At 43.8% G+C, this 23650-nt stretch overlaps 2 protein-coding genes across 8 annotated transcripts; one reads left to right on the forward strand and one right to left on the reverse strand.

Moving 5' to 3' along the window:
- Positions 1-37: 37 nt before the first annotated feature.
- ZGPAT (zinc finger CCCH-type and G-patch domain containing) lies at positions 38-7091 on the reverse strand. Of its 4 annotated transcripts, none has more exons than XM_072633278.1 (8): positions 7011-7091; positions 6582-6646; positions 5529-6216; positions 4341-4474; positions 3068-3223; positions 2130-2261; positions 1558-1963; positions 38-979 (listed from the first exon to the last, which is right to left on the reverse strand). In XM_072633278.1, exons 3-8 carry the CDS (start codon positions 6104-6106, stop codon positions 841-843), a joined length of 1545 nt encoding a protein of 514 aa, XP_072489379.1. In that variant the 5' UTR covers positions 6107-6216; positions 6582-6646; positions 7011-7091; the 3' UTR covers positions 38-840. The 4 variants fall into 4 exon arrangements, with proteins under 4 accessions (XP_072489379.1, XP_072489378.1, XP_072489380.1 ...); XM_072633277.1 differs by having other exon boundaries at positions 6924-7052; XM_072633279.1 differs by lacking the exon at positions 6582-6646 and having other exon boundaries at positions 7011-7074.
- Positions 7002-21857, forward strand: ARFRP1 (ARF related protein 1). 4 transcript variants are annotated; one of them, XM_072633286.1, is made up of 8 exons: positions 7002-7213; positions 9449-9542; positions 10209-10296; positions 10608-10690; positions 11548-11629; positions 13316-13386; positions 20659-20759; positions 21312-21712. In XM_072633286.1, the coding sequence occupies exons 1-8, from the start codon at positions 7002-7004 to the stop codon at positions 21397-21399; spliced, it is 819 nt and encodes a 272-aa protein (XP_072489387.1). In that variant the 3' UTR covers positions 21400-21712. The 4 variants fall into 4 exon arrangements, with proteins under 4 accessions (XP_072489387.1, XP_072489385.1, XP_072489384.1 ...); XM_072633284.1 differs by lacking the exon at positions 7002-7213 and adding an exon at positions 7249-7367 and having other exon boundaries at positions 9443-9542; positions 21312-21857; XM_072633283.1 differs by lacking the exon at positions 7002-7213 and adding an exon at positions 7425-7556 and having other exon boundaries at positions 9443-9542; positions 21312-21857.
- The last annotated feature ends 1793 nt before the right edge of the window (positions 21858-23650 follow it).

A 23650-nucleotide genomic window follows, 5' to 3' on the forward strand; every position in this document is an offset into this window, starting at 1 on the left:
TTCTGGTCTCAGCCCTCACCAGAGACTCTCCACTTAATGACACAGCAACAACGTCACTTTAATCATTTTGTTTAAGAAAAACTCCTTCCTAAGGCCTTGTGGCAGAACAAACTGGAAAACAAGTGTGGAGAAAAGTGTTTCCCCCTCCCAAGAAGAGGTTGCCCCGAGACACAGTGACTTCAACACAGCTCGGTCTGTGTTTGGACAGGCCTGGGGTCAACAGGAAAGCGAAAGAGGCCTTTGTCTGCAAACCCTGCTCCTCTGGGCCTCCTCTTCTGTTCCATCTACTCTCAGGGGTGTTTTGGGAGAGGGAGGAGTGACACCTGACTTTTCTATCACACCACTGGCTTCACCCTTTTGAAGAGTGGAGGCCACAAACTGGCTGATGGGTGAGGCTGGGAGGGAGTCTGGCTCTGGGGAAGTGTGGGAAAAGGTGATCTGTTATAATTTCCTGGTCTGTCTACAGCAGGTACAATTCAGGTCCCCAAGTCTGGTAGCTTAGGAGGCAGAAACTATAGCTCTAGCCAGCCCATCCCCTGGGAGCCTCCAGCTAGTCCTAAAGCCCCATCCCTTAATATCTGAACCTGTGGCCCAAAAGAAGGGGTCTCCAGTCAGTGAGGCTGAAGCAGAGCTCACTAAGGATGGCAACAGGTATCCCTAGTGGGGCCTGCCCCTTCAAGTACCCAGGGTCTAGGAGCAGAGGAGGAGAATGGAGGAAACTTGGGCTTTCTGGCCTGGGCCACACCCACTGTGGGAGGGGGGATAAGTGGGGGCAGTGGGTGATGAAGAGATAGGGGGAAGGATGGACTCAGGAGACAGGAAAGAACTCCCGCTTCAGCACTAAAACTCTGTCATTTTCTTGTGTGTGTCAGCAGTCTTCTGTTCCCGCTGCAAACCTGCCTCCTGGGCCCGGAGATTCTTCAGCTCCTTCTGGGCTCCAGCCAATTTCTCCTCCAGCTGGGCTGTGGCCACGCTATGCCTAGAAAAAAACCATGCAGTTACTCTCAGGACCAGCCTCAGCTTCACCATCAAGGAAACCTTCCCAAATTAATTTAGTTGATTCTCTAGCCTCTGCTACAATCCCTGACTTATCCTTTACATTTCCCATGATCTGACACTGATTGCAAAGACATCTTGTCTTTCTTACTAGACCAGAAGCTCCATAAGGGCAGAGGCTGTCTGCTTTTCACTCCAAGCAATTTAAAAGTAACTATGCCCCCTCTGGGGGACTTCAGAATTAACTGAAGGCTAGCAAACTGGACTAACCACATTCTATCCTCAAAGACATTCCTCTCTGTAGACAAGTGCTCCTCATATGATCACAGTCTGGTTGGGAGAATTCAAACCTAGTAATCTCTTATCCCTGAACTGAGACAAAAGGATGTGCTAAAACAATGACAAGCTAGCATACAGTTAGCACTTCAGAGATGCTTGCCGATTCAGCTCTTGGGAGTAATTTCAGATGTGCAGTCGAAACCTTGTCTTTCTTGTGGGCACTCATCTGTCATTCAATCTCTCCCCAAGGCCTTCCCTATCCAGGAAAAGCCTATATCATACCGGCCAATGTTCCGTGCCAGGGCTTCCTGTATACTTCGGATGTCCCTCTGAGTTTGCTCCACCTTTTCCAAGATCTGGAAGAGCTGTACACTTAGGGATCGCTTGGTACTCTTGCTGGCATGGTAGAGCTCTTTGCTACTCCTCTTAAGGGATGGGACCTTCCCTTCCTCTTGGACCCTAGGAACCTTGCCTTGGAGTTTCTCATTTAGGAAATCAAACACATTGCGTTGGGGTGGGCGTCCCTTGACTCCATTCCCCTTTGCCTGGCTTTTCCTTGGCTTGCCAAGGTCTGGTTTGCTGCTTGTTCTCTTCTGGAGGATTTCAGCACACTGATCCAGGGACTTCCCCTTTGGAAGCACCACAGCATGGATGGGCTCTACCCGGCCCTCGGCATTCTTTCCAAGACCTAGGATGACAAGGGTGGGTTGGGAGTAGAAGAGAAATGTTATCCTTCCACATGGAATTACAGAACTACATAGCTTGAGTCAGTGCTGACAAATCAATGCCATTCTTCAACATAAATATGAAGACTGTTGGGTTAAAGACATGCCTCAAGGGCTAAAAAAAGTTACCTTTGCCAAACTCATAGCCCATCTGAGCAAGAAGTTTGGAACCAATGCCTCGGGTATGTGCCTCCCAGCCAGCAAATGAGGAGCTGCAAGCAGGACCCCAATCCCCTTTTTCCAAGGTATCTGACTCCACCACTACAAAAAAAAAAACAGAAGTGGACATCAGCTTAACTAAGGAAAGGACCACGCAGCAAGGGAGTCCCCCTGATGCCACCTGAACCCAGAAGTTAATTATTCTCATATACTCTTCCACAGAACGGGTGTAAGTTGACTTTAAGGGAGACAAAAGGCATTACATAAAAGCTGCAACTTTCCTCACAGATGAATCTAAAGGGTACAGAACCTAGACAGTGACTGTACATGGAGGAACCTACTGCCATAGAGTCCCCAGAGAATAGTAGCAACATTGCCCTTCTCCCCTTCTTTTTCCCTTATCAACAGTAACACTATCTCTTTCACCCCAATGTCCACACTCACCTCCCCCTCAGATTAGCACCAGTTACCAATAGGCTCCAGAGGAGTATGGAGTTATGACAGTTGATTGCAATGACTTGGGAGTCGTGAGCCCATGTAAAAAACTTGGGTCCATCATGTACAAGCTGTGTGAATGTGTGCAAGGAATCTGGCCTCTCTGACCCTCACTCTCATTTGTCAAATGGGATAACAACACTTGCTCTATCCTCCTTGCAGGGTTCCTGAGAAGAAACACCCTGCAAATACTAAGACACTATAGAAATAAGAGATACCAAAGAACTCCAAGAAGATCAAGATGGAACAAAATAATTTCTAACTGAAGAGAAGACCTCTAGATGCTTAGCCCTTGCCCTTCCACCTGCCTTCATGAGAACAGAGAGTTCTACATTTCCTATAGGCTGAATTGGAATGGAAAGGACATTAGTGCTCCACTGATCACCATGAGTAAGGCAGAGCCATCTCAGTACCTTTGGCATAGCTGGAATCATCCACATCATCTCCATCAGACTCTGAAGGTGTACTGTCTTCACTTCGTAGAGGAGGCATAATACCATCCCCTTCCACCACAGTCTCTTTGAGAAGCAGTGAGTCAAACTTGACCGTATAGTAGCCACTGTCCACGTCTGTGGAAGGAAGAACAGCACACCAATTAACTTCATGATCATGTGAAACCAACAAGATGAGCAAAAGAACCCCACAAAAACACAAAAGTAGAACTGGAAACTAAAACATTACCGAGTTAACTGAGGCAAGAAAAAGAAGGCTACTTACTGTTACATGGTTAGCCAAGAATGATAATCAAGTGTTTTTACCCAAGTCTAGTGTCCTGTTCCAATATTACTCCTGGGCCTATGTCATACCCCTAATCAAGAAGTTTTTGTGGATCCCTAATAGTTGTAGCATAAAATACATAGCAGTCTGTTTGATATTTAAAGCACTTCCAAGATCTGACTCTCATTAATTTTTCCAGATTGATTTCACATTACCCTCTCTCACATATTCTATGTACCAGTCAAATTAACATGCTTGCTGTACATGACATTTCAGCTCCAGCCTCTGGATCTTTGCTCCCTGGGATGCCCTCCCTATTCACTCTGCCTCTTAAAACCGTTTATTCCATTCAAAGCTCAGCTCAAGTGTTACTTCCTGATACCTTAAGTTGTTAATGCTCTCCTTCATGCAGAAAACTGCTTTATAATTTATACTGTATATATTTTGAACTGACTTATCTACAAATATCTTATTTACCCCCCTGTTCCTCAAAGGCAGGGACCATTTCCTTTTTGTCTTTCTACTCCCAGCATCATGCCTGCAACAGCATACACTTGGTAAATGCTTGTGGACTCAACGGCCTGCATAAAGGTCAGTCTTTGACCATGTGTGAGGGATCAAGTTTGCTTCTCCCAGGTGTCCTACCTGACGGCACTGAGGACCGAGCCACAATCTTTGACTTGTTTTACTGCTACATTCAAAGACCTTTTCAATAACTGTTTCCATGAATATTGTCACAGAAGAAGTACAGTGAAATGAATAGAGGAAGAAAGGAAACAAAGACCATTCCATTTCAGTACCTGATATATGATGAAAATAAGACATCAAATTTTAACAACTAACTGATTTTATCTGAATCTCAAAAAAAAATCTGATATCAGATCTAGCTTTCAAAATCACTGGCATGAGGCAATCATTTCAAGACACTGATTAAGGAAACCCTCAGTCTTCCCTGTCTTAATAGCTTACCTGTGATCCTCGCTGGATACCAAATTCCATCATCGTACTTAGCTAGACAGGCTGAGCCTGTGTGCAGGGCACTCAGGTCTGGCTCCTGAAAGGGACGAAGCTCATCCACAGCAACTACTTGCCCATGGGAGAACCTGCAGAGATTAGGTTAAGCACATCAAATATTCCCACCCATAAATGGCACTAACATCAGGTACCAAGAAGAAGCAAATCCAGTACCTGTCAGAACTTGTACTCAAATGCAGAGAATCAGATAGATGCCAAAAAAGAGGTAACCCATTCAAAAATAATGGAGAGTTTGAGAGCTGTTTTATTTTTACTATTTTTGGTGGGATAGGTTTTTGCAGTAAACTCTCAACTCTCTGGGAGTGGATTACTAGCTCAGTGGTTTCTCCACACTTCCTTTATGATAACCAGTTAGGTCCCACGTTCCTAATGTACAGTTAAAGTAAGAGCTCGCTCAGGTTATTCCACACAAAATCAAGCGTGCAAGTCTCTGATTATATATTTTTATCATATTTTTCACACCACTGCTCATTTAGTTGGGCTGAATTCTTTTTCAACAAAAAAGGATATGTAAAATCAAGGAAGAAGAGTCCCACCAGTCAGCTTAAGGCCAACATAGAAATATGCCTCTCCATAAACCTTGCAAACAAGAACAAAACCAAAACCAAATAATACCCTTCAGCTTTCCCTATTCCACCCAGTCCCTGTCCCTCCCCAAGACACATGGGAGTAAAGCCCACCACTGCATCTCACTGGACACATAGGGTACTCACTGTGGGTGAGTAGCTACAGCATTTTGCAAGGTTGCTTCACACATGTGCGATACAGGAGAACTCAAAGCACTCAAAGAAGTATAGTCCTATTTAACAGAGGAGTAAACCAAGGAGTGGAGAAGGGGAGATGTGCCTAGGATCAAACTATGGTCCAAGAACCCGCCTCCCAAAATGCACCCCCTCCACCAAAAAAACTCCAAACCCTAATTTCTAAACACTGTCATGCCCTATATTGTACTAATGAGGGCAAGAAAACAATACTGAGAATGCCTCATGCACCTCTTGGCAGCATGAGAAATGACTAAAAACTAAACCAATCACTCCCAACCATTTCAAGCTGAGGCTGTTGTCCTCAGTTGACTGAGTGTCTTCTGGTACCTGTAAAGACAGAATGGCATGAGAGAATTACCTGCAGTTCTCTTTGAATCGGCATTTTCCCTCCAGGAAGAAGGGACAGGGCTTTAGGGACTTATGAGTCGGGTAGAGATAGAGCACACGAACCCCTGCTGTGCCATCCTCTGACTGCTCTGTCCCCACAATCATGGCATTATGGTATTCCAGAGTGCCCCAGGAACTGTAGTAGGGAGCATTCACCTTCATCCCACTCAACTCTCCCTCTTCCTCCTCTTCATGCCCAGATCTGTCAGGCTCCGTTTCTCCTCTTTCAGGAGAGGTTGTAGTTTCAGCACCTTGAGTCTCAGAATCTGTTACTTCACGAATGGCATTCTGGAAAGCCAAATACTCAGCTTCATCCCTTACTGCGCTCTCAATTAGGCCAAGGCTTGGGTCCAGTGTGGCCAGGAGCTTACTCTTCTTGATGGACACAAGACTGGACTCAGTTAGCTCGATGAGCTGCTTTAAGTCAGCCTGCAGCTGAAGCAAGTCAGCTTTTTCAGTAGGGTCCAAGCCGGTCCCCAGGGCCAGCTCCACTTGCTGCAGTTGGACATGGTAGGTCTGGATGGAAGCTTCCACACTATTTTCATCCATCCTGCAGAGGCAGTCTGTAGCTCTTCTGATGATCTACTTGAGTATCCCTACATCCTACAAAACGCTGGCTAGGAGGCAGCTGTTCCACAAGCACCTTTAGGAATCACGATCTGCAGAGATGAGGAATAAGGCCATTTCAAACAGATGCTTAATCACAACAGAAGTCCTGGCGTTTGGGCCCCATCCCCCCTCAGGCTAGGGGAGGCATCATCACTCCTGTCAAAGGACAGCTACGCCAGAGCAAGGCCACTCGCGAGGGCAGGAACCATGCAGTCCTTTAAAATTAAGGTTCCTAAACTTAAAGCTGTCATGTAGTCGGACAGGTCTGAAGGGAAGATGGGATGTCAAAGTTAGTGGGAGGAGGAAGAGACAAAGGCCATGGGGAAGAAGGAAGAGGGACTGGATGAGGCCGTGGGGAGGGTGGAAGAGGGAAGGGAGGAGAGGAGAGCCGGTGGGGGGCGGAGAAATTATTTACCTTGTACAAATTGTGTACTGACTTAGCTGCCTAGATCTTATTTCCCACCAGTACAACGTAAGCTCCTAAGGGCAGAGAAGAGAACAAGGTGGAGGAGAGGGGAAGACTATAACGAAGAAGACGGGAAGGGGGAGGAGGAAGGGGCGGCGGTGGGAGCAGGGTGGTGGGGGAGGGGAGATGAGGCCTAGCCCTTGGGCGTCCTCCGCAGAGACCTCGCCCACAGACCCTCGGTGGAGGAATCGTTTCTTCATCTCTAGTCCTGCTCCCGAGCCCCGTCCTCCCTGCCCAGGTTTTTTCGGGCCCTATTCCCTCAGTAAGCTCAGTGTCTCTTCAGCCTCTCACCCCTCAGGCCTGGGAAGCAGCCGCCGCCGCCACCTCCACGGCCGCCATGAAACCGCCGCTCGGGCAAGACAACCATAGATGCCGTACTTGTTCTGGCTAGAGAGGCCCACAACAGCTCCTCGATTCCCTCACTGGGTCGCCACGAACCCACCGGAACTCCCTCCCCAGCTTCTGCCGTCCACCGGAAGTGCAAGCGTCATTGGAGCTGACGACCCTACCGCCCGCGGACTTCCGGTGTCTGCTGGGATTCGTAGTTTCCAAAAGGCCTCTCCTTTCTCCAAGAGTTCGGTGTGGACTCTATGTCCCAGAAGTCATAGCGCCAGGGTCAGCGAGAGAGGTCGACTCTTGCTGGCGGTAGAGGTAGTGGCCCGAGAGGGTCTCGTTCGGCCCTAGTGGCTGTAGTAGCCGTCGTTCCGGCTCCGTCTCTGAGGCGCTAGGCCGCAGGTAGGAGCCCCGCAGCCCGTTCCCTGTTGCTTCCTCACGGGCTCCACGTTCGTTGTGGAAGTTCCCGAGCCGCTGACTTAGGAGTTTGAGGCCGGACCAGAGAGTTCCCTCTGTGGGGAGGGCCCTTTGGCCGGAGCCGGCCTCTCCCTGGAGGCGAAGAGGAAGCGCATGGGTCGCTCTGAAACTCAGGCACGTCCCCTCCCTCCTGGCCCAGGCCGCGTCTGGGCCACAGGACCCAGTTTCCTAGGTGACGCTCCGGGCCCCCTTCCACTACTAGACTACACCGCCCCCTCCTCCCACTTCCGAGTCGTGGGTTCATCTTGCCCTCCCACTCCCCTTCTGAACCTGTGTTCCTGCACTGCCCTCTCGCTCCCCATTTTGGAGACCGTGGCGTTACGTGCCCCTGCTTTCGAGAGCCTTGCTCCATCTGAGCTAATAGGAATACATCGCTCTCAGCCACTCTTTCTTTTCCTTGCCCAAACCCCCACCCCTACCCAAGAAAAAAAGGAAAGAAAAATAAAGAAAGTGAAAAAAAGTATGTTTCTAATGTTCACTCAGTTCCTTAGTTCTCTCTTTCTGGAGAGGGATGGCATTTTTCATCACAAATCCTTTGAAAATGTCTTGATTCATTGTATTGATCAGAGTAGCTGAGTCTTTCACAGTTGATCATTATTACTGTAGAGCTACTGTTTATATTTGTTGTTCAGACTTTTCAGCTGTGTCTGGCCCTTCTTGTCCTCATTTGAGGTTCTTGTTAAAGATACCGAAGTGGTTTGCCATTTCCTTCTCCACCTCATTTTACAGATAAAGAAACTGAGGAGAACAGGGTCAGGTTGACATGTCTAGGGTTGCAGAGCTAGTAAATGTCTAGGGCTGGATTTGAACTCTGATCTTCCTGACTCCAGGCCCAGCCTTCTATCCACTGCCTAGTAACTGCCTCAATATTGTGTTACTGTGTACATTGTTCTCCTGGTTCTGTTCACTTTGCATCACTTCATATAAGTCTTCCCACGTTTTTCTGAAGTCATCCCCCTCCATTCCATCACAATCCTACCACAGCTTATTCAGCCATTCCAAGACCTTTTTCTGAGCCATAAAGTCCTATTCTTATCTCCCACCCCACTTTCGTTTATGAGCTAACATCAGAACTAGTGAGTCCCTGTGTGGGTGTCCAGATCAGTTGGTCTGCCTACTGATAGAACCCCTCTTGTCTTACTGCTGAGCCAGTAGGTCTGTCCTATCCTAGTGTTCCAAACCATTATTTGAAAACTAATACTCTTCTCCTTATCTGTTAGTTAGTTCAAGTCAGTAGTAAAGGAGATGGTTCCCTCAGTGAAAGATTAGTCTTGTTTTTGTTGGCTGTGGTGGAGGTGTTGGTTTGACCCATGGAGCACAAGTTATGGGAATTTATGAGGCCCCTAATTTTTTCCCCATAACCTTTAAAATAACCCTTAAAAGCCCAGAATCTCTGGGTTATAGTGTTTCTCAAGAGAGAAAGGGACAAGTTTCTGTCTAGGTGAATGATAGTGGCCCCCATAAAAGAGTTGCTGTGCTATGCCACTTTGGTCCTTGGATATTTTCAGCTGTAGGCCCTTATGTTGAGAGAAGTTAAAAGGCCCATTTAGCCTGCTGAGAAGCACTCAGTCTAGCTCACTGTATAAAGAGAAAGCAGAAACTCACCCTGTTACATGCCAGTGTCTTTGGGGAAACTTTTCCAGTCACATGGAAAGAGCAGTGGGATAAGCCTAGTAGTATTATGACATTGTTATCACTGATCTTCCCAAAAGCTTAAAGTTTTTCAGTCAGAACCTAATCTTTACAAAATTTCTAGGGAATAAATGAGAAGTCTGTGGTATAATACTCATTTTGCCAATGAGGAAACAGGTTGATTTTTCTCAAGATTACACAGCAAAAGGAGCCTAGAATAGGATCCTGGACCTTCTGGCTCAATTGTTTTATCTGTTGTTGTTACGATCATTACTGTTGTTATATTGAAGGAAGCAAGGAAGATGCTGTAAGGAACAGAGTTCCCCAGCAGTATTCCCCAGTAATTCCTGGTTTCTTGTACTTTACAGGAGCAGGATGTATACACTCTTATCAGGGCTTTATAAGTACATGTTCCGGAGAGATGAATACTGTATCCTAATCTTGGGGCTGGACAATGCGGGAAAGACGGTAGGTAGTTTCTTTTCTGGTTACCTCAGTTCCTTTTTGTAAAATCTATTTTGCTACTTTTTTTTTTCATTCAGTAAAATTTCAACTGATTATGTGATAGCTCAGCTGTAAGTCTGAGAAAAGGTTATTGTAAGTGATTGTAAGAAAGGAGCATTTTAGAAAGGGGAAGGAGTGATCTTTGGATCTGTTTTTCTGAGACAGTTATGATAATTGGAGTGTACTGGTTAAGTGTTTAATAGCTGGGTCTCAAGTGAAAAAAGTTCATACAACACAATTTTATATTTAATCTGCATTCTTAACATTTCCTTTATCATTTTCTTAAGCCCAGGCAATCAGTAAGACAATAAATCACACTTTTATTATAGCATTTCTGAGGTGTAAATACACTGAAAATTTAAATGTCATTTTTCAAGAGTTGGTAGGAGCTAGCTATGGCATATTCCTGGATTGTAGAAACTAACAGATTTTTGGAGCTAAAAATGAGCTCAGCTGTTCTAATCTAGCCCTTTCTGAAATCATGAATCCCATCAACAGAATCCCTAATAAGCATCATTTCACCTCCACTTGAAGATTTCCAGTGACAGAGAACTCTTATCCCTTGAGGCAGCCCATTCCATTTTGGACAATTTTAAACTTACCTTCTTGTTTGTTTTTCCATCTACCTAGACTTTCCTGGAGCAAACGAAAACCCGATTTAACAGAAACTACAAAGGGATGAGTTTATCCAAAATCACCACTACAGTGGGCCTGAATAGTAAGTGGATCTTTTGGGGTTACAGAATCAGGAAAGCAAATAGATATAGTGTGACAATATCTCATGATGACCTAGGTGAGATAGCCAGGGAATAACAGATTATTCATTGATCTTCTTATGTGGTAAAGGAAAGAAACTGAATTTCTGAGAGCTGAATACCTTCCTTATCTCAGTGATTGCTACTCTGTGGAGTAGTGGGGAGTTATTTTGTTTTACTTTCAGATGAGAGATTGGGGAAAATGAAGTTTGTGTGACTGGGATCTTGTATTTTACCTTTAATTTCTCTTTTCTTCCTTCTTCTTTCCTTGAAGTTGGTACTATTGATGTGGGCAAAGCTCGCCTTATGTTCTGGGATTTAGGAGGACAAGAGGAATTGCAGTCTCTCTGGGATAAGGTAAGAAAGGAACTTTCTTTTTTTCCAGGCCTGTCCTTATGCTTAAGTTCCATAAAATTTTTAGAAACTCTATGGTCCTGAGGATAGTCCCATCACAAACCAGATACTGAGCTAGGTAAAGATAGCTCTTTGGTAATTTTACTGTTCAAAACCTCACAGTATGAATATTTTGACTTCTTATAGGAAGCAGCTTTACAAATAACTCCTAGAAATCTATCTGCTCAAACATACTATTTTTTTTTTGTTCATGCAGTTAGAAGCTGGAGTTTCCAGATGCCAGTTTCCAATCTACACTTAGTAATAGCTGTTTTCTGCACATCAGTGTCCTGCAAAAAAAAAAAAAATCTGTTCTACTTAGAATAATGGTTATTCCCCTAAAAGAGAAGCTTTTGCCTGGGCTGATAAAAAGACCATTTTTTTGGCAGCTTCAACCAACACTGGATTGCAAAGGAAAGATTCAATTAAGATTTCTCATTATTTTGTTAGCCAAGACTAGGGTATTTGGCCCATTTCAAAGCATTGAGCATCTTGGACTTCTGTGTCCCAACACTTCTACCAGTTGGCACATAGGGAGTAGAATAAAACAATATATGAGAAGCCCTTTTGAATTATTTTCTTTTAAGCTAGGAAAAGCATTTCCAACGTGGAGTTTTGCCCATTGTCCACTCTCTTATATCATGAATTATCTCCACTTGAGATAAGCGAAACTGACAATCACAGTAATTTAGAAAATCCTGTTTATATCGGGCCCTGTGCCGGCAGTTTGCCACCTCTCTCCTTCTCTCTTTGATCTTTGCAATGTGCTCTGAATATACTGAAGCTGCTCCTGGATGTTAACCTTTCTGCTTTCATTCTAGTACTATGCTGAGTCCCATGGGGTCATCTATGTCATCGATTCTACTGATGAGGAGCGACTTTCAGAAACCAAGAGAGCATTTGGTGAGTTATGGTTTTGACCTGAGTTTTGTTCATTCAAAAGCCATTTGTTGCGTACCTGCTATATTCAAGTCTGCCAGGCAGACTTGGCATGGTCAATGCAAAGATAAATGAGACACGATTTCTGTGCTAGATAAGGTAGAGTTTAGGAAGGGAGATGATAAGGCATGAACTCAAATAACCACATGCAATGCATTATATAAATACTATGTTAGTAATAGAAGCAAAGTGCTGGACAAGAAGGGTAATCAGAGAAATTTCCGCTGGAGAAGTAGCATTTGAACCAAGCCTCAGAAAGTAAGTAGAATTTCTATAAATGGAAATAAGAGGAGGGCCATTCTAAGCTGTGAGAAACACACGAGAAAAAAAAAACCACACAAATCAGGTCTGGGAAGAAGTGAGCAGTCTGTTTTGGCAGGAATGTAAAATTTGTATAAGGAAATAAGTGGGAAATAAGGCTGCAAAAATAATCCGAGGCCAAATTGTCAAGGACCTTAAGTATCATGCTGAGGAGTTTAGATTTTATTTAGTCCAGAGAATGACATCAGAGTTGTGTTCTAAGAAGAATTGTCATTTACACAGTGCTTAAAGGTCTGCAAAGTGTATTCATTGTACTATTCCTTTGGAGTATGTAGTACAAGTGTTCATTTTATAGATGAAGAAACAGACTCAAGTGAATTGATTTGCCTAGGCTTTCCCAGTTAGGATAGTGAGACTCAACCCCAAATCTTGATTCAAAGACTGGTGACTTTTCCACAGAAGTAGCGTAGATTTCAACGGAGAGAGACTATTGCTAAGGAGGCTGTTGTAATAGGGCCTGAGCTGTAGTAGCTGCAGTAGGTAGAAGGAATGGATTTGAAAAGGGTTTTAAAGGAAAACTTGAGAGCCCTTAGCATCTGACTGGATATGGGGCATAAGAAAGAGAATTTCAAGTAGGATTCTAAAATTTTCTTCTTGGGTGAAGGAAAGAGTTACTCTAATAGGGAATCAAGTATAGTAATAAGAAAGAGGGTCTACTTCTAATGAGAGAGGTGAGTACAGTCTTCAGCATATTTCTTTGAAGTACCAGCCAGGATATATAGGTAGAAATTTCCAGCAGGTAGATGCAAATTATAGGTTGAAGATCAGAACAGAGGTTTGGATTGGACACACAGATTTGGAAGTATTTTGCAAGGAAGTGACAGTGCATGAGAACTTTTGGAGGAAAATCTGAAGAGAGAGGAGAGGCAGGGACAGAATATTGTGGAATAATCCTGTTAAGGGGATTAGAAGTGGGAGGAAACAGCAAAGTTAGAAGAGATCAGAGTGATAGAAGGAGAACCAACTTTGTGCAGTGTGACAAAAGGTGAGGGAACTGAGTTTAAGGAAGGAAATTTCAATAGTATTGAAGGTAGGTCAGAGAGGATGGGATGTGGCCTGAGGAAAAATCCACTGCATGTGATAATTAGGTAGTCATTTGAGACCTTTAAGAGGGCTGTTTTGTAGGGTAATAGAGTTGGAAGCCACATTGGGGAAGTTGACAAGACAGTGGGTTGTAAAAAAGTGAAGGCATGAAGTACTCATTTGGGTACTATGGCCATGAAAAGAACCCATTCTGCTTGTCTGAGGTCTTGAAAATGAAATTCCTGACAGAACTTAATGCCTCCATCCCAGGGGTAGTTCATCACTCATCATTTTTGTTTCTCCCAGAGAAAATGATCACCAGTGAAGCCCTGGAGGGGGTCCCTATCTTGGTCCTGGCCAATAAACAGGATGTAGAGGTGAGATCACTGACTCCTTGCTCAGTCCTAGATTGCTTTTTTTTGATAAAACTGGACTTAAGACTTCTCTGAACCCCAGAGGCAAGCAAAGATGGGAATCTTTTGTCTTATGGGTTGGCAGAGATAATATCTACTTAGTGTGAGTTATAAGTACCTCCTATGTTTAGGAACCAAGGAAATACATCTGTAATCTATATCTGAGACCTGTGTGAGGTTCCCAAATCCTGCCAGTCCTCTCCCATATGACTTACTCCTTTAGGTCTAAGGCCCTTCCCTCTGGTAGTGTGTCTTCCAGGCCTCTAGATCTTGTAGTTATTTTCCTTCCTCTCCTGCTCAGTACTGTGTCAAAATAGTGTGCCTAAGGGCCGCTAATCTATGAATGGTTTTGACTCTCCATCTGCTTAGTGCTATAAAATTTGCTATGGTAAAAAATGATGGTGTTTTCAGCTCCTTCCCTCTGTACTTCAGAACCCAGTTTCTTTCTCATTACTTCATCCCTGGAACTGTTGTCCTCATCTTTCCCTTTTTCAGAGGATCCGGAAGATGTACACTTGAAGCTCCACTTTGAGGAGGTTCAAGCCATTAGTCAAGCTGAGATTTCCTTTCAAGAGTCAGTCAGTGGTCTGAACTTTGTTACTATTTGCTTCAGGGAGTCTGTCCTTTATGCCTCCCTTCCCTCTGACCTCTATCACATAGATGTAGGACTATCTTCTGTCCACTGGAGGGAGGCAGATTGACATTATCGTAAGACACTGCTCAGAAAAAGGACAAAACCATAGTTGCTCATGCGTATAAATGCCATTCTTCTTTCATGCTACCTTCATCCTCCATTCCACTGAATTAATTTATACTCTATATTTCTACCTCACAGTTGGGCCTTGGACTTCCACTGATAGGTATCTAGAGGTAGGCTATTTGACATAAAGGTGCTCTTACCCTCCTCCAGAAGGTGATATTTTACTGGGACTTTTTTATTAGTATTGAAGGGATTAAAGTGAATTTTTCTTTTCCCCTGAATACCACTGTGGTTTGTTAGATGGACAAGGGTTGGAGGAAATAACCATCTCAATTTCCCTAACTGAGGCAAGAGTTCTGGAGAAGAGTGGATTTAAGAAGGTCTTGGAAAGATCTTCAGAAGGCAGATTTACTATGTTAATTGAAAGGTAGCTATATGAAAGGAAAGGAGTTGAATCAGATTAAGGAGAATGAAAAAATATCTTCTTGCCTGAAATTGATGAAGGAAATTAGATTAGGACCTGTTGTCATTAACAGAAATACTTTACTCTTATGTGTACTGCTTTATGTTGAATATTCGTTAAAACTTTAACATACCTCCAAGTGATAAAGGAAGCATAGAAGAGAAACTGAAAGAGAACAGTTATTTTAGCCTCCCAAGTAAGTCTCTGGAGGAATAGGGGCTGGAAGGTCACTACTTCCATTCATCCTGTCACCAGCCACATCTGGAGCCCATTGTTGCTGGGAGGGGTTGAGTTCATTGTGGACCATCAAAGTATGGTGGAGGTGCAGTAAAAAGAGCATGACATGCGTAGTCAGAAGACATGGGTTTAAGGGCCACTCTGTTACTACCTGTGTGAATTTGAAGAAAGTTCCTTAATCCTCTTGGGTCTCAGTTTTCTCATCTGTAAAAGGAGAGAGTTGGCTTGTATGATCTCTGAGGTCTAAAAAATCTAAATCTGTGATCCTTTGAAATCTCTATTTTCCATTTCCTTCCTTTCTCTTCCCTGCCATTCATACCTCTGATGAGCCCTGCTCACAGGCAGAAAGGAATAGGAATATGTACTCCATGTGTTTCAGTTGTTGGCATGTTGTGAATGGTGGCCCTTGGGTCATTCTTCATTGTTGATGGCTGCTTGCTTGAATAATGACTTTAAAATATACCAAGAATTATTCCCTTTAGATTTTAGGGAGGCCAAAAAACTGATTTCCCAATATAATTTTGTTTATAAATACTGGACTGTGGTTTCTTGCCTCATTTTTAGCCTTTAGTTAAAGTTGTAGCCTTTATGATCCATTGTGTTCGAATGTCTGGCCTTGGAGACAGTACATACCATAGGATCACAGAATATCAGAAGAATATTTCCTTTTCCTGACCTGTGTGTTTTATACATCATCTGGAGGGGGAGGGGGTGGCTAAAACAGTGGTCATCTCTGATTAAGGGTCAGTCTTCATTTCCTGGCTTTCTTCCTGGAATTCCATTTCTCTCTAAGCACCGACTGGGCTGATCCTGCTGGCTTGGCTCTGTGCTGTGTAATTCCCAAAGTCCTGTGTTGACGCAGACGTAGAACAGATTGGGCAGGGCTTTGTTTCAATCACCTGCCTTCCAAGCATCTGTGCTCTATTAAGTGATGAGTAGTTTCTCCTCCGTCCCTCCTTCTGCCTTCACAGTGACCTTCAATTGTGTTTCTTTTTATCCCTGCCTGTTAAATTCATTATGACAAAGAAGAGGTGTTTCCAGAAAAAGGATTGAAATTTCTACATAGGAGAAGAAAAATATTTCTATGCCCAAGTGGTTAGATAAATGATTGCATGAAAACAAGAAGAAAACTCTTCCAGAAATGATCCTACCAGAGCTTCCTGCCTTGCTGCCCTTCCTTAATACAGGAGGTTAGCCTCAGATCTACTGCTGCTTTACAAAAGTCTTCTGCTGAAAGCTGGGGAAAAAAGAAGTGGCTAGGAACTCATTTGTTGGGTATTTAAGAGGATGTTATGTTATACATACCTCTCAATCACAACATTTCTTGTAAGTGAAATATGTTTTATTATCCTCATTTTCCCTGCCTTCATAATTTTTTTTTAGCATTTTTCCGGGTCTTATTCCATATTTATTTTTTTCTTTTTTTTAAAAATTTTTTTAAAAATTTATTTAACTTTTAACATTCATTTTCACAAAATGTTGGGTTCCACATTTTCTCCCCATTTCTCCCTTCCCCCTGCCCCAAAACGCCAAGTATTCTAATTGCTGCTATCACCAATCTGCCCTCTCTCTAACATCCCTCCCTTCCCTTGTCCCCATCCTCTCTTTTGTCTTGTAGGGCCAGATAACTTTTTATATCCCATTACCTGTATTTCTTATTTCCTAGTAGCAAGAACAATACTCAACAGTTTTTCCTAAAACTTTGACTTCCAACTTCTCTTCATCCCTCCCTCCCCTCCCATTCCCTTTGGAAGGCAAGCAATTCAATATTGGCCATATCTGTGTAGTTTTGCAAATGACTTCCATTAAGAGTCGTGTTGTATAAAACTAACTATATTTCCCTCCATCCTATCCTGCCCCCCATTGCTTCTATTCTCTCTTTTGATCCTGTCCCTCCCCAAGAGTGTTGACTTTAAATTGCTCCCTCCTCCCACTGCCCTCCCTTCCATCATCCCCCCCCCCACTTATCCTCTTCTCCCCCACTTTCCTGAGTTGTAAGATAGGTTTTCATACCAAAGTGAGTGTGCATTTTATTCCTTCCTTTAGTCAAATGTGATGAGAGTAAGCTTCATGTTTTTCTCTCACCTCCCCTCTTTTTCCCTCCATTGGAATCTTTTGCTTGCCTCTTTTATAAGAGGTAATTTGCCCCATTCCATTTCTCCCTTTCTCCTCCCAATTTATTTTTCTCTCACTGCTTAATTTCATTATTTTAAGATATGATCCCATCCTATTCAGTTCACCCTGTGGGGTGTGTGTGTGTGTGTGTGTGTGTGTGTGTGTGTGTGTGTGTGTGTGTGTGTGTGTGTGTGTGTGTGTGTGTGTGTGTGTGTGTGTCTGTCTGTCTGTCTGTCTGTGTGTGTCTGTCTGTGTGTGTCTGTCTGTCTGTCTGTCTGTGTGTGTGTCTGTCTGTGTGTGTGTGTGTGTGTGTGTGTGTGTGATCCCACCAACTACCCAGATACTGAAAAGTTTCAAGAGTTACAAATATTGTCTTTCCATGTAGGAATATAAACAGTTCAACTTTAGTAAGTCCCTTATGACTTCTCTTTGCTGTTCACCTTTTCATACTTCTCTTCATTCTTGTGTTTGAAGGTCAGATTTTCTTTTCAGCACTGGTCTTTTCATCAAGAATGCTTGAAAGTCCTCTATTTCATTGAATGACCATTTTTTTCCCCTGAAGAATTATACTCAGTTTTGCTGGGTAGGTGATTCTTGGTTTTAGTCCTAGTTCCTTTGACTTCTGGAATATCCTATTCCATGCCCTTCAATCCCTTAATGTAGAAGCTGCTAGATCTTGTGTTATCCTGATTGTATTTCCACAATACTTGAATTGTTTCTTTCTAGCTGCTTGCAATATTTTCTCCTTGACCAGGGAACTCTGGAATTTGGCCACAATGTTCCTAGGAGTTTCTCTTTTTGGATCTCTTTCAGGAGGGGATCTGTGGATTCTTTCAATATTTATTTTGTCCTCTGGTTCTAGAATCAGGGTAGTTTTCCTTGATAATTTCATGAAAGATGATGTCTAGGCTCTTTTTTTGATCATGGCTTTCAGGTAGTCCCATAATTTTTAAATTGTCTCTCCTGGATCTATTTTCCAGGTCAGTTGTTTTTCCAATGAGATATTTCACATTATCTTCCATTTTTTCATTCTTTTGGTTTTGTTTTGTGATTTCTTGGTTTCTCATAAAGTCATTAGCCTCCTTCTGTTCTATTCTAATTTTTAAAGGACTATTTTTTTCAGTGAGCTTTTGAACCTCCTTTTCCATTTGGCTAATTCTGCTTTTTAAAGCATTCTTCTCCTCATTGGCTTTTTGAACCTCTTTTGTCAGTTGAGTTAACCTATTTTTCAAGGTGTTATTTTCTTCAGCATTTTTTTGGGTCTCCTTTAGCAAGGTGTTGACCTGCTTTTCATGCTTTTCTTGCATCTCTCTCATTTCTCTTCCCAGTTTTTCCTCAACCTCTCTAACTTGATTTTCAAATTCCTTTTTGAGCTCTTCCATGGCCTGAGCCCATTGAATATTTATTTTGGATGTTTGGGATACAGAAGCCTTGACTTATATGTCTTTCCCTGATGGTAAGCATTGTTCTTCCTCATCTGAATGGATGGGAGGAAATATCTGTTCACCAAGAAAGTAACCTTCTATGGTCTTGTTTTTTTTCCCTTTTTTGGGCATTTTTCCCCAAACAGTTACTTGACTTTTGGGTCCTTTGTCAAGAGTAGGGTATACTCTGGGAATCTGTGAGATCTCAGTTCCTCCAAGGTGGCACAATCAAGCATGTAGTGGTCTGGATGCAGAGAGGGATTTTTATGCCCAGAATCTTAGCATTTACCTCTCCTCAGCCACCTGGCCCCCAGTTCCATCAAGTCAGCACTGGGGGCTGGTTTTCAGATAAGCTGGATGGGCAGGGCTGCCATTCGGTGTGAGACAAAGACCAGCTGGCCCAGAGCCTCCACCTAGGGCTGAGGTAAGACTCAGCTCTTCAGTGCCCCCAGGGGTTTTTACGCTCCAACAGTAGAGCTTCCTACTGGGCTGCTTTTCTGCCTCTGTGGCTGCTGCCTGCTGTCGGAGCTATGGGAAGGCCCTTCTCCTTTCCTGGCCAGCTGATAAAACCCCATCACTAACCTTTGGCGCCTATGGGTTGAGGGATCTGAGGACCCGCTGCTGGGACTGGAGATTCCACCCCCCCAGGTGTCCTCCTCCCAGAGTCTCATCACACTGCTCAGCCAAGGCTGGGCTGGGCTCTGCGCTCGGCTCTGCGTCCAGCGCAGCTGATGTTTCCATGGGCCTTTCAGGTCACCATGGGCTGGAAATCTCCACTCTGTTGTTCTCCACTTCTGCTGCTCCAAAATTTGTTGAGAGTCCCTCTCTACAGGTATTTTATGGGCTGTGGGGATAGACTTTGAGTAAGTGTGTCTTTCTAGTCTGCCATCTTGGCTCCGCCCCCTTATTCCATATTTATTTCACCACTTTTTGGGATGGTGGGAAACTTGGAAAAATCTCATGAGGTGGTAAACAGATGCTGGAGGGTCCTAAGGGTTAGTGCAGCTAGTCAGATGTTATTTATTGCCTACCTACCTCTTCCTATCTGAGTTTCTGCCTGTTGCTTTTTACGTAAGTTCCTAGTGCAGCTTGTTGTAAATAGGTGATCAGTTCTTGTAAGGGTGTGGAGGAAGTATTGGCAGCAGGACTGAGCTGGATTCTGTCAAAACTGGAGAAAGAATAGGGCCTGGAAGGGGGTCATAAAATGGGAAGCTTATGTCCTGAATTCTATACATAGCTCTTTCTGGCATGCAGAACTCCATATCTTTGCCTCAGTTTCTTCATCTTTGAAAGGGAGGGTTTATCTCTGGCTTATCCCCTGGAGATAATGTAAGGATGAGATGAAATCTGTTAAGCAGTGAAGCTTCTTGGAGGAAGGTTGCTCTGGAAATAGGTTTTAATAGCCCCTTATATTCATGAGGTCTCAAATGAACCTTTAGAGAGTGTTGAACAATCTGTTTTGGCAAATGTTTATAAATGTTTTTCTTAATTTCCACAATTGATGCCTGTTCTGTTAGGTCTTTGCTCTTTAGATCTCCCTTTCTCCCTCCTCCCACTTTCTTCTCCTTTTTTGTCTCCTTCAAAGCTGGCCTGGGTCTCTCACCTCTGCCAGCATCAGGTCTCAAGAGATTCCCTGAGAGTGAGGCCGAGCTATTATTGATAGCTGGAGCGGTCTAGGCAATTGTAGTTGCCTCATCCCTTTCTGAATTACTTGCCATATTTACTTGCCTTTTTCTTTTCTTTAAGCCTCAGTCCAGAGTATCATGGGGACAGTATCTGTAATATTTTCAAAATATTTACATAAACCCAGATTGCAACCCAGAATCCCTTCTTTGCCTGTGGGAAAAGAGAAAGGATCCTTGGGCCAAGGCCTTATGAATGAAGAGGGACACCCAACATCTGAAATAAAGTGATGCTCTTCTGAAAAATGGGTGGTGTTCTGGTTAATGAATGAAATGAGAGAGGCTGTTCTTATGTCCTGCCTTAACCATGTGCCATTTGTTGGGAGGGCCACAGGCAGAGAAGTTGAATGGTTACATTTTAAAGATGAGTGACTGATGTGCCTTGATGACCCAGAATAAATGAAAAGAGAGGCCAGGCATAAGAACTTAGGTATTCAGGAAGCACTAGGTTTACCTTGTAACTTTTCCTTTTTTTGGATACATTCTTTCGAAAAGTGACCACCTCATTCCTAACTGTTACCAAGTGTCTGAGAATAAATCAGTTGGCATCCCTGGGGTTACTGTAATCAAAAGACCAGTTTCTTAATGTTTCTGTCATTTTCCTTTTTTCAACAGACCTGCTTATCCATTCCTGATATCAAGACTGCATTCAGTGACTGCATTAATAAAATAGGGAAGAGAGACTGTCTGACACAGGCTTGCTCAGCTCTCACAGGGTAAGTGTGGAGAGACATAGCAGCAGCCTTACTAGTGGGTATTTCCTAACCATACCCTGTGCCATGCCAGTAAATAATTTTCACCAGACCTAACAGGATCCCAAGCTATCAGGCTTTTTCATGGCCTAGACCTGGACACCATCAGTGACCAGAGAAGAATTTATATTCTTAGTACCCAGGGTATTTCTGCATGCCTACAGCTGTTGCTACCACATATAAATGGCTTTATGAGGAGGAGGACCAGAAACTTAGGTGGCAGAGCTGATTCATTTAGGAGCTAACTGTTGCCAGCCCTTAATGGATAGAGAGTCAACAGCACATGTTTGTAACTGGCAGGAGGGAAATATGAACCAGTCCCTTCCAGTGTGGTCATTTTGTAAACATGAATGAGGTCTGTAGAGGGAGCTTGTAGCTATGGTCACTGTGTCTTCTTAACTATGACCTGCCTTCAAAGACCATGGAGTCATCTCCAGAGCCAATCCCACTTCTCCCCATCTCACACATTTTGAAGAACCATGGGGACCCACTGCCTCATATCTGGTGTTTTCTCAGCAAAGGGGTGAATGAGGGCATCGAGTGGATGGTGAAGTGTGTCGTGAGGAATATCCACCGCCCCCCCCGGCAGAAGGACATCACGTAAGGCTGGAGTAGCACCTCTGCTGTGCTTGGACAGCTGCCCCCAGCGCCGATTCCACCTACCCTCCTTGTCCAGGGAACAGGGCCAGGACCTTGTCATCGATTGGATTCTTTTCATTTGGATTTTTTATTTTGTTTTTGTTTTTCTTAAGACAAACTTTTATCTCCATCCAGAAAAAAACTCATCTTGAGGATTCTACCTGGGGGTTGGAGAGGGGAAAAGGGAGGGTGTTGGGGGAAGAGTTTCTCTGTAATCAAACACAAGACTCTCCTGAATGGGGAATGGTAGGACCAACACCTCACCTGGAGCACAGGAATTATCAGGTGTCATAAGTGACTTTACCCACACCACCATGAGGTGTGGCCATATACTCCTCAATTGCTCAGGGGAGCTGGTGGAGTATTTTTGGTTAATGACCTAAATTTAGTCCTTCATCTCTTAAGACCAAATATGAAAAACTGGCTCAGGCTAGTCCTTGGTTGTGAGTATTGATGAGTGGTTGTGCCAGGCCTGCCCTGAAGTGCTACATTTCTTGGGTCTATTTGGCCAAATTCTGGCTGGAGTAGCTACCCTTTGGCTCTGAATCCTCATGTTTTCTAATAACTTCCCCATCACCCCTTTCCTGAGGGTAGTGGCCTGCACTTGGTTCCCTAGCCTCTCACAAGGTGATGAGCAGCAAACATTTCCATCAAGAGTAGGCAGAGGTAACTCCCATTGCGAGCCCTGTCTGCTTGAGGTGACACATTTATGGCTGCCCAGAGCAACTGTACTAGGTGATATGTAGAAAAATGGACTCCAAGGAAAAGCTTGGAATACTTTGAGCCAAAATAGTTCCATGACAGTTCTTTGCAGCTGTGTTTGCAGCAGACACTACCTGCTCACCTCTGGCAGCATTCGACTCTAAATCCTGCTTTGGCTTGTAGGGCTCCAGCCCTGGGGTCCAGAATAGGTAGTTGAAATAACTTGTTCAAACCTGGCCCAGGCCCAGGCTCACAAGCCGTAAGTGGTTGAGGGGTTTTCCAGGAGTTGTGGGTGTTATTGAAGAGCATCCTTGACTGTTTCCACATAGAAATAAGCTCCAGATAATCCAGGTCATTGGCCATATTGCAGTGTTGCCCAAAGCAGAGTCAGTGAGAGATAGGGAATTCTTCCTAGAGTTTCATAGAAACCTTAGCTTTTCATCTTAGCTAGCTGACTGACCTTGAATGTCTGTCACAGTTTATCTTTGTAAGACCTGAAGCAGCTGAAGATTAGTAGTGCCAACTAGAATCAGCCGAGGTTGGCCAGCCTCCCTATCTTCCTATTGTTAACACTTTTTTCATTCTGAGGGCTTTGACTTTAGGGGATAGTGTGAAACCCTAGAGCCTCTTAAAAGAGGGCTTGGGCAACTAGCTGATGGCATAAGAGTTGATCACTTATGGATCCACTTGCCCAGAACTTGTAGTGTTCTACACTACGCTTTTAGTGTAGTAATGGTGACAGAACCACAAAGCTATCCTCCCACACTTCCACACCCAACTGAGAAGCCAGACACTTGAGTGTCAGTTTTAGAATGCCTGCAGGGAAGTGGAATGGAGGCATGTACTTAGGGGAAAATTTTTCTTCCTTCTCAGGCTAGACTTATGTGGCACCTTGAATAATGAAGACGAGCAAGTAGTGTAATGCTATTGATAGCCTTCATTACAGCTGATTTTAGCCTCCCAAAAAGGGCAGAAAGAGGGCTAACATAGGAAAGCTAAGGCCAAGGGGATATAGGCTATTGCTTCCTACTTTGTGAGGTCTCTATTTGCCTATGTAGCCTGCATGCTAAGTTGTGCCTTAGGCTGGGTAGATTTCAGGCAACATTGTCATAATTTATTCTGCTACGTTTATAGGGAAAGTAAAGGGGTGGGTAGTGATTTGTAGTCAATCTTTCCAGGATATGGCTTTGGCCACAGTAGACCTATTGGGCAATCTGCAAGCTACAGGCATGAAGTATATCTGAATATAGGCCATTCTAAACCCTACCCTACTGTCCTTTACCCACCAGGGTGTGTTTCTTTTGTGGCTTACTTCCTTGAGAATGTAGTGCAAGATAGGCATATGGAGATCATCCTCAGTCTATATGCTCCTTTACTTTTAATTTAGAAAAGTTAGTGTATAGAGTCAGAAGCTAACCTTACTGCTGCCTTACCCTTTCAGTTTGAGGATTTTGAATGGAACATTTCCTCACAGTCCTGATGTTAATTGAGTGGTCAACGTAGCTACTTCTTGA

Source organism: Notamacropus eugenii, chromosome 1 (assembly GCF_028372415.1).
Source record: "Notamacropus eugenii isolate mMacEug1 chromosome 1, mMacEug1.pri_v2, whole genome shotgun sequence".
Taxonomy (NCBI): Eukaryota; Metazoa; Chordata; class Mammalia; order Diprotodontia; family Macropodidae; genus Notamacropus; species Notamacropus eugenii.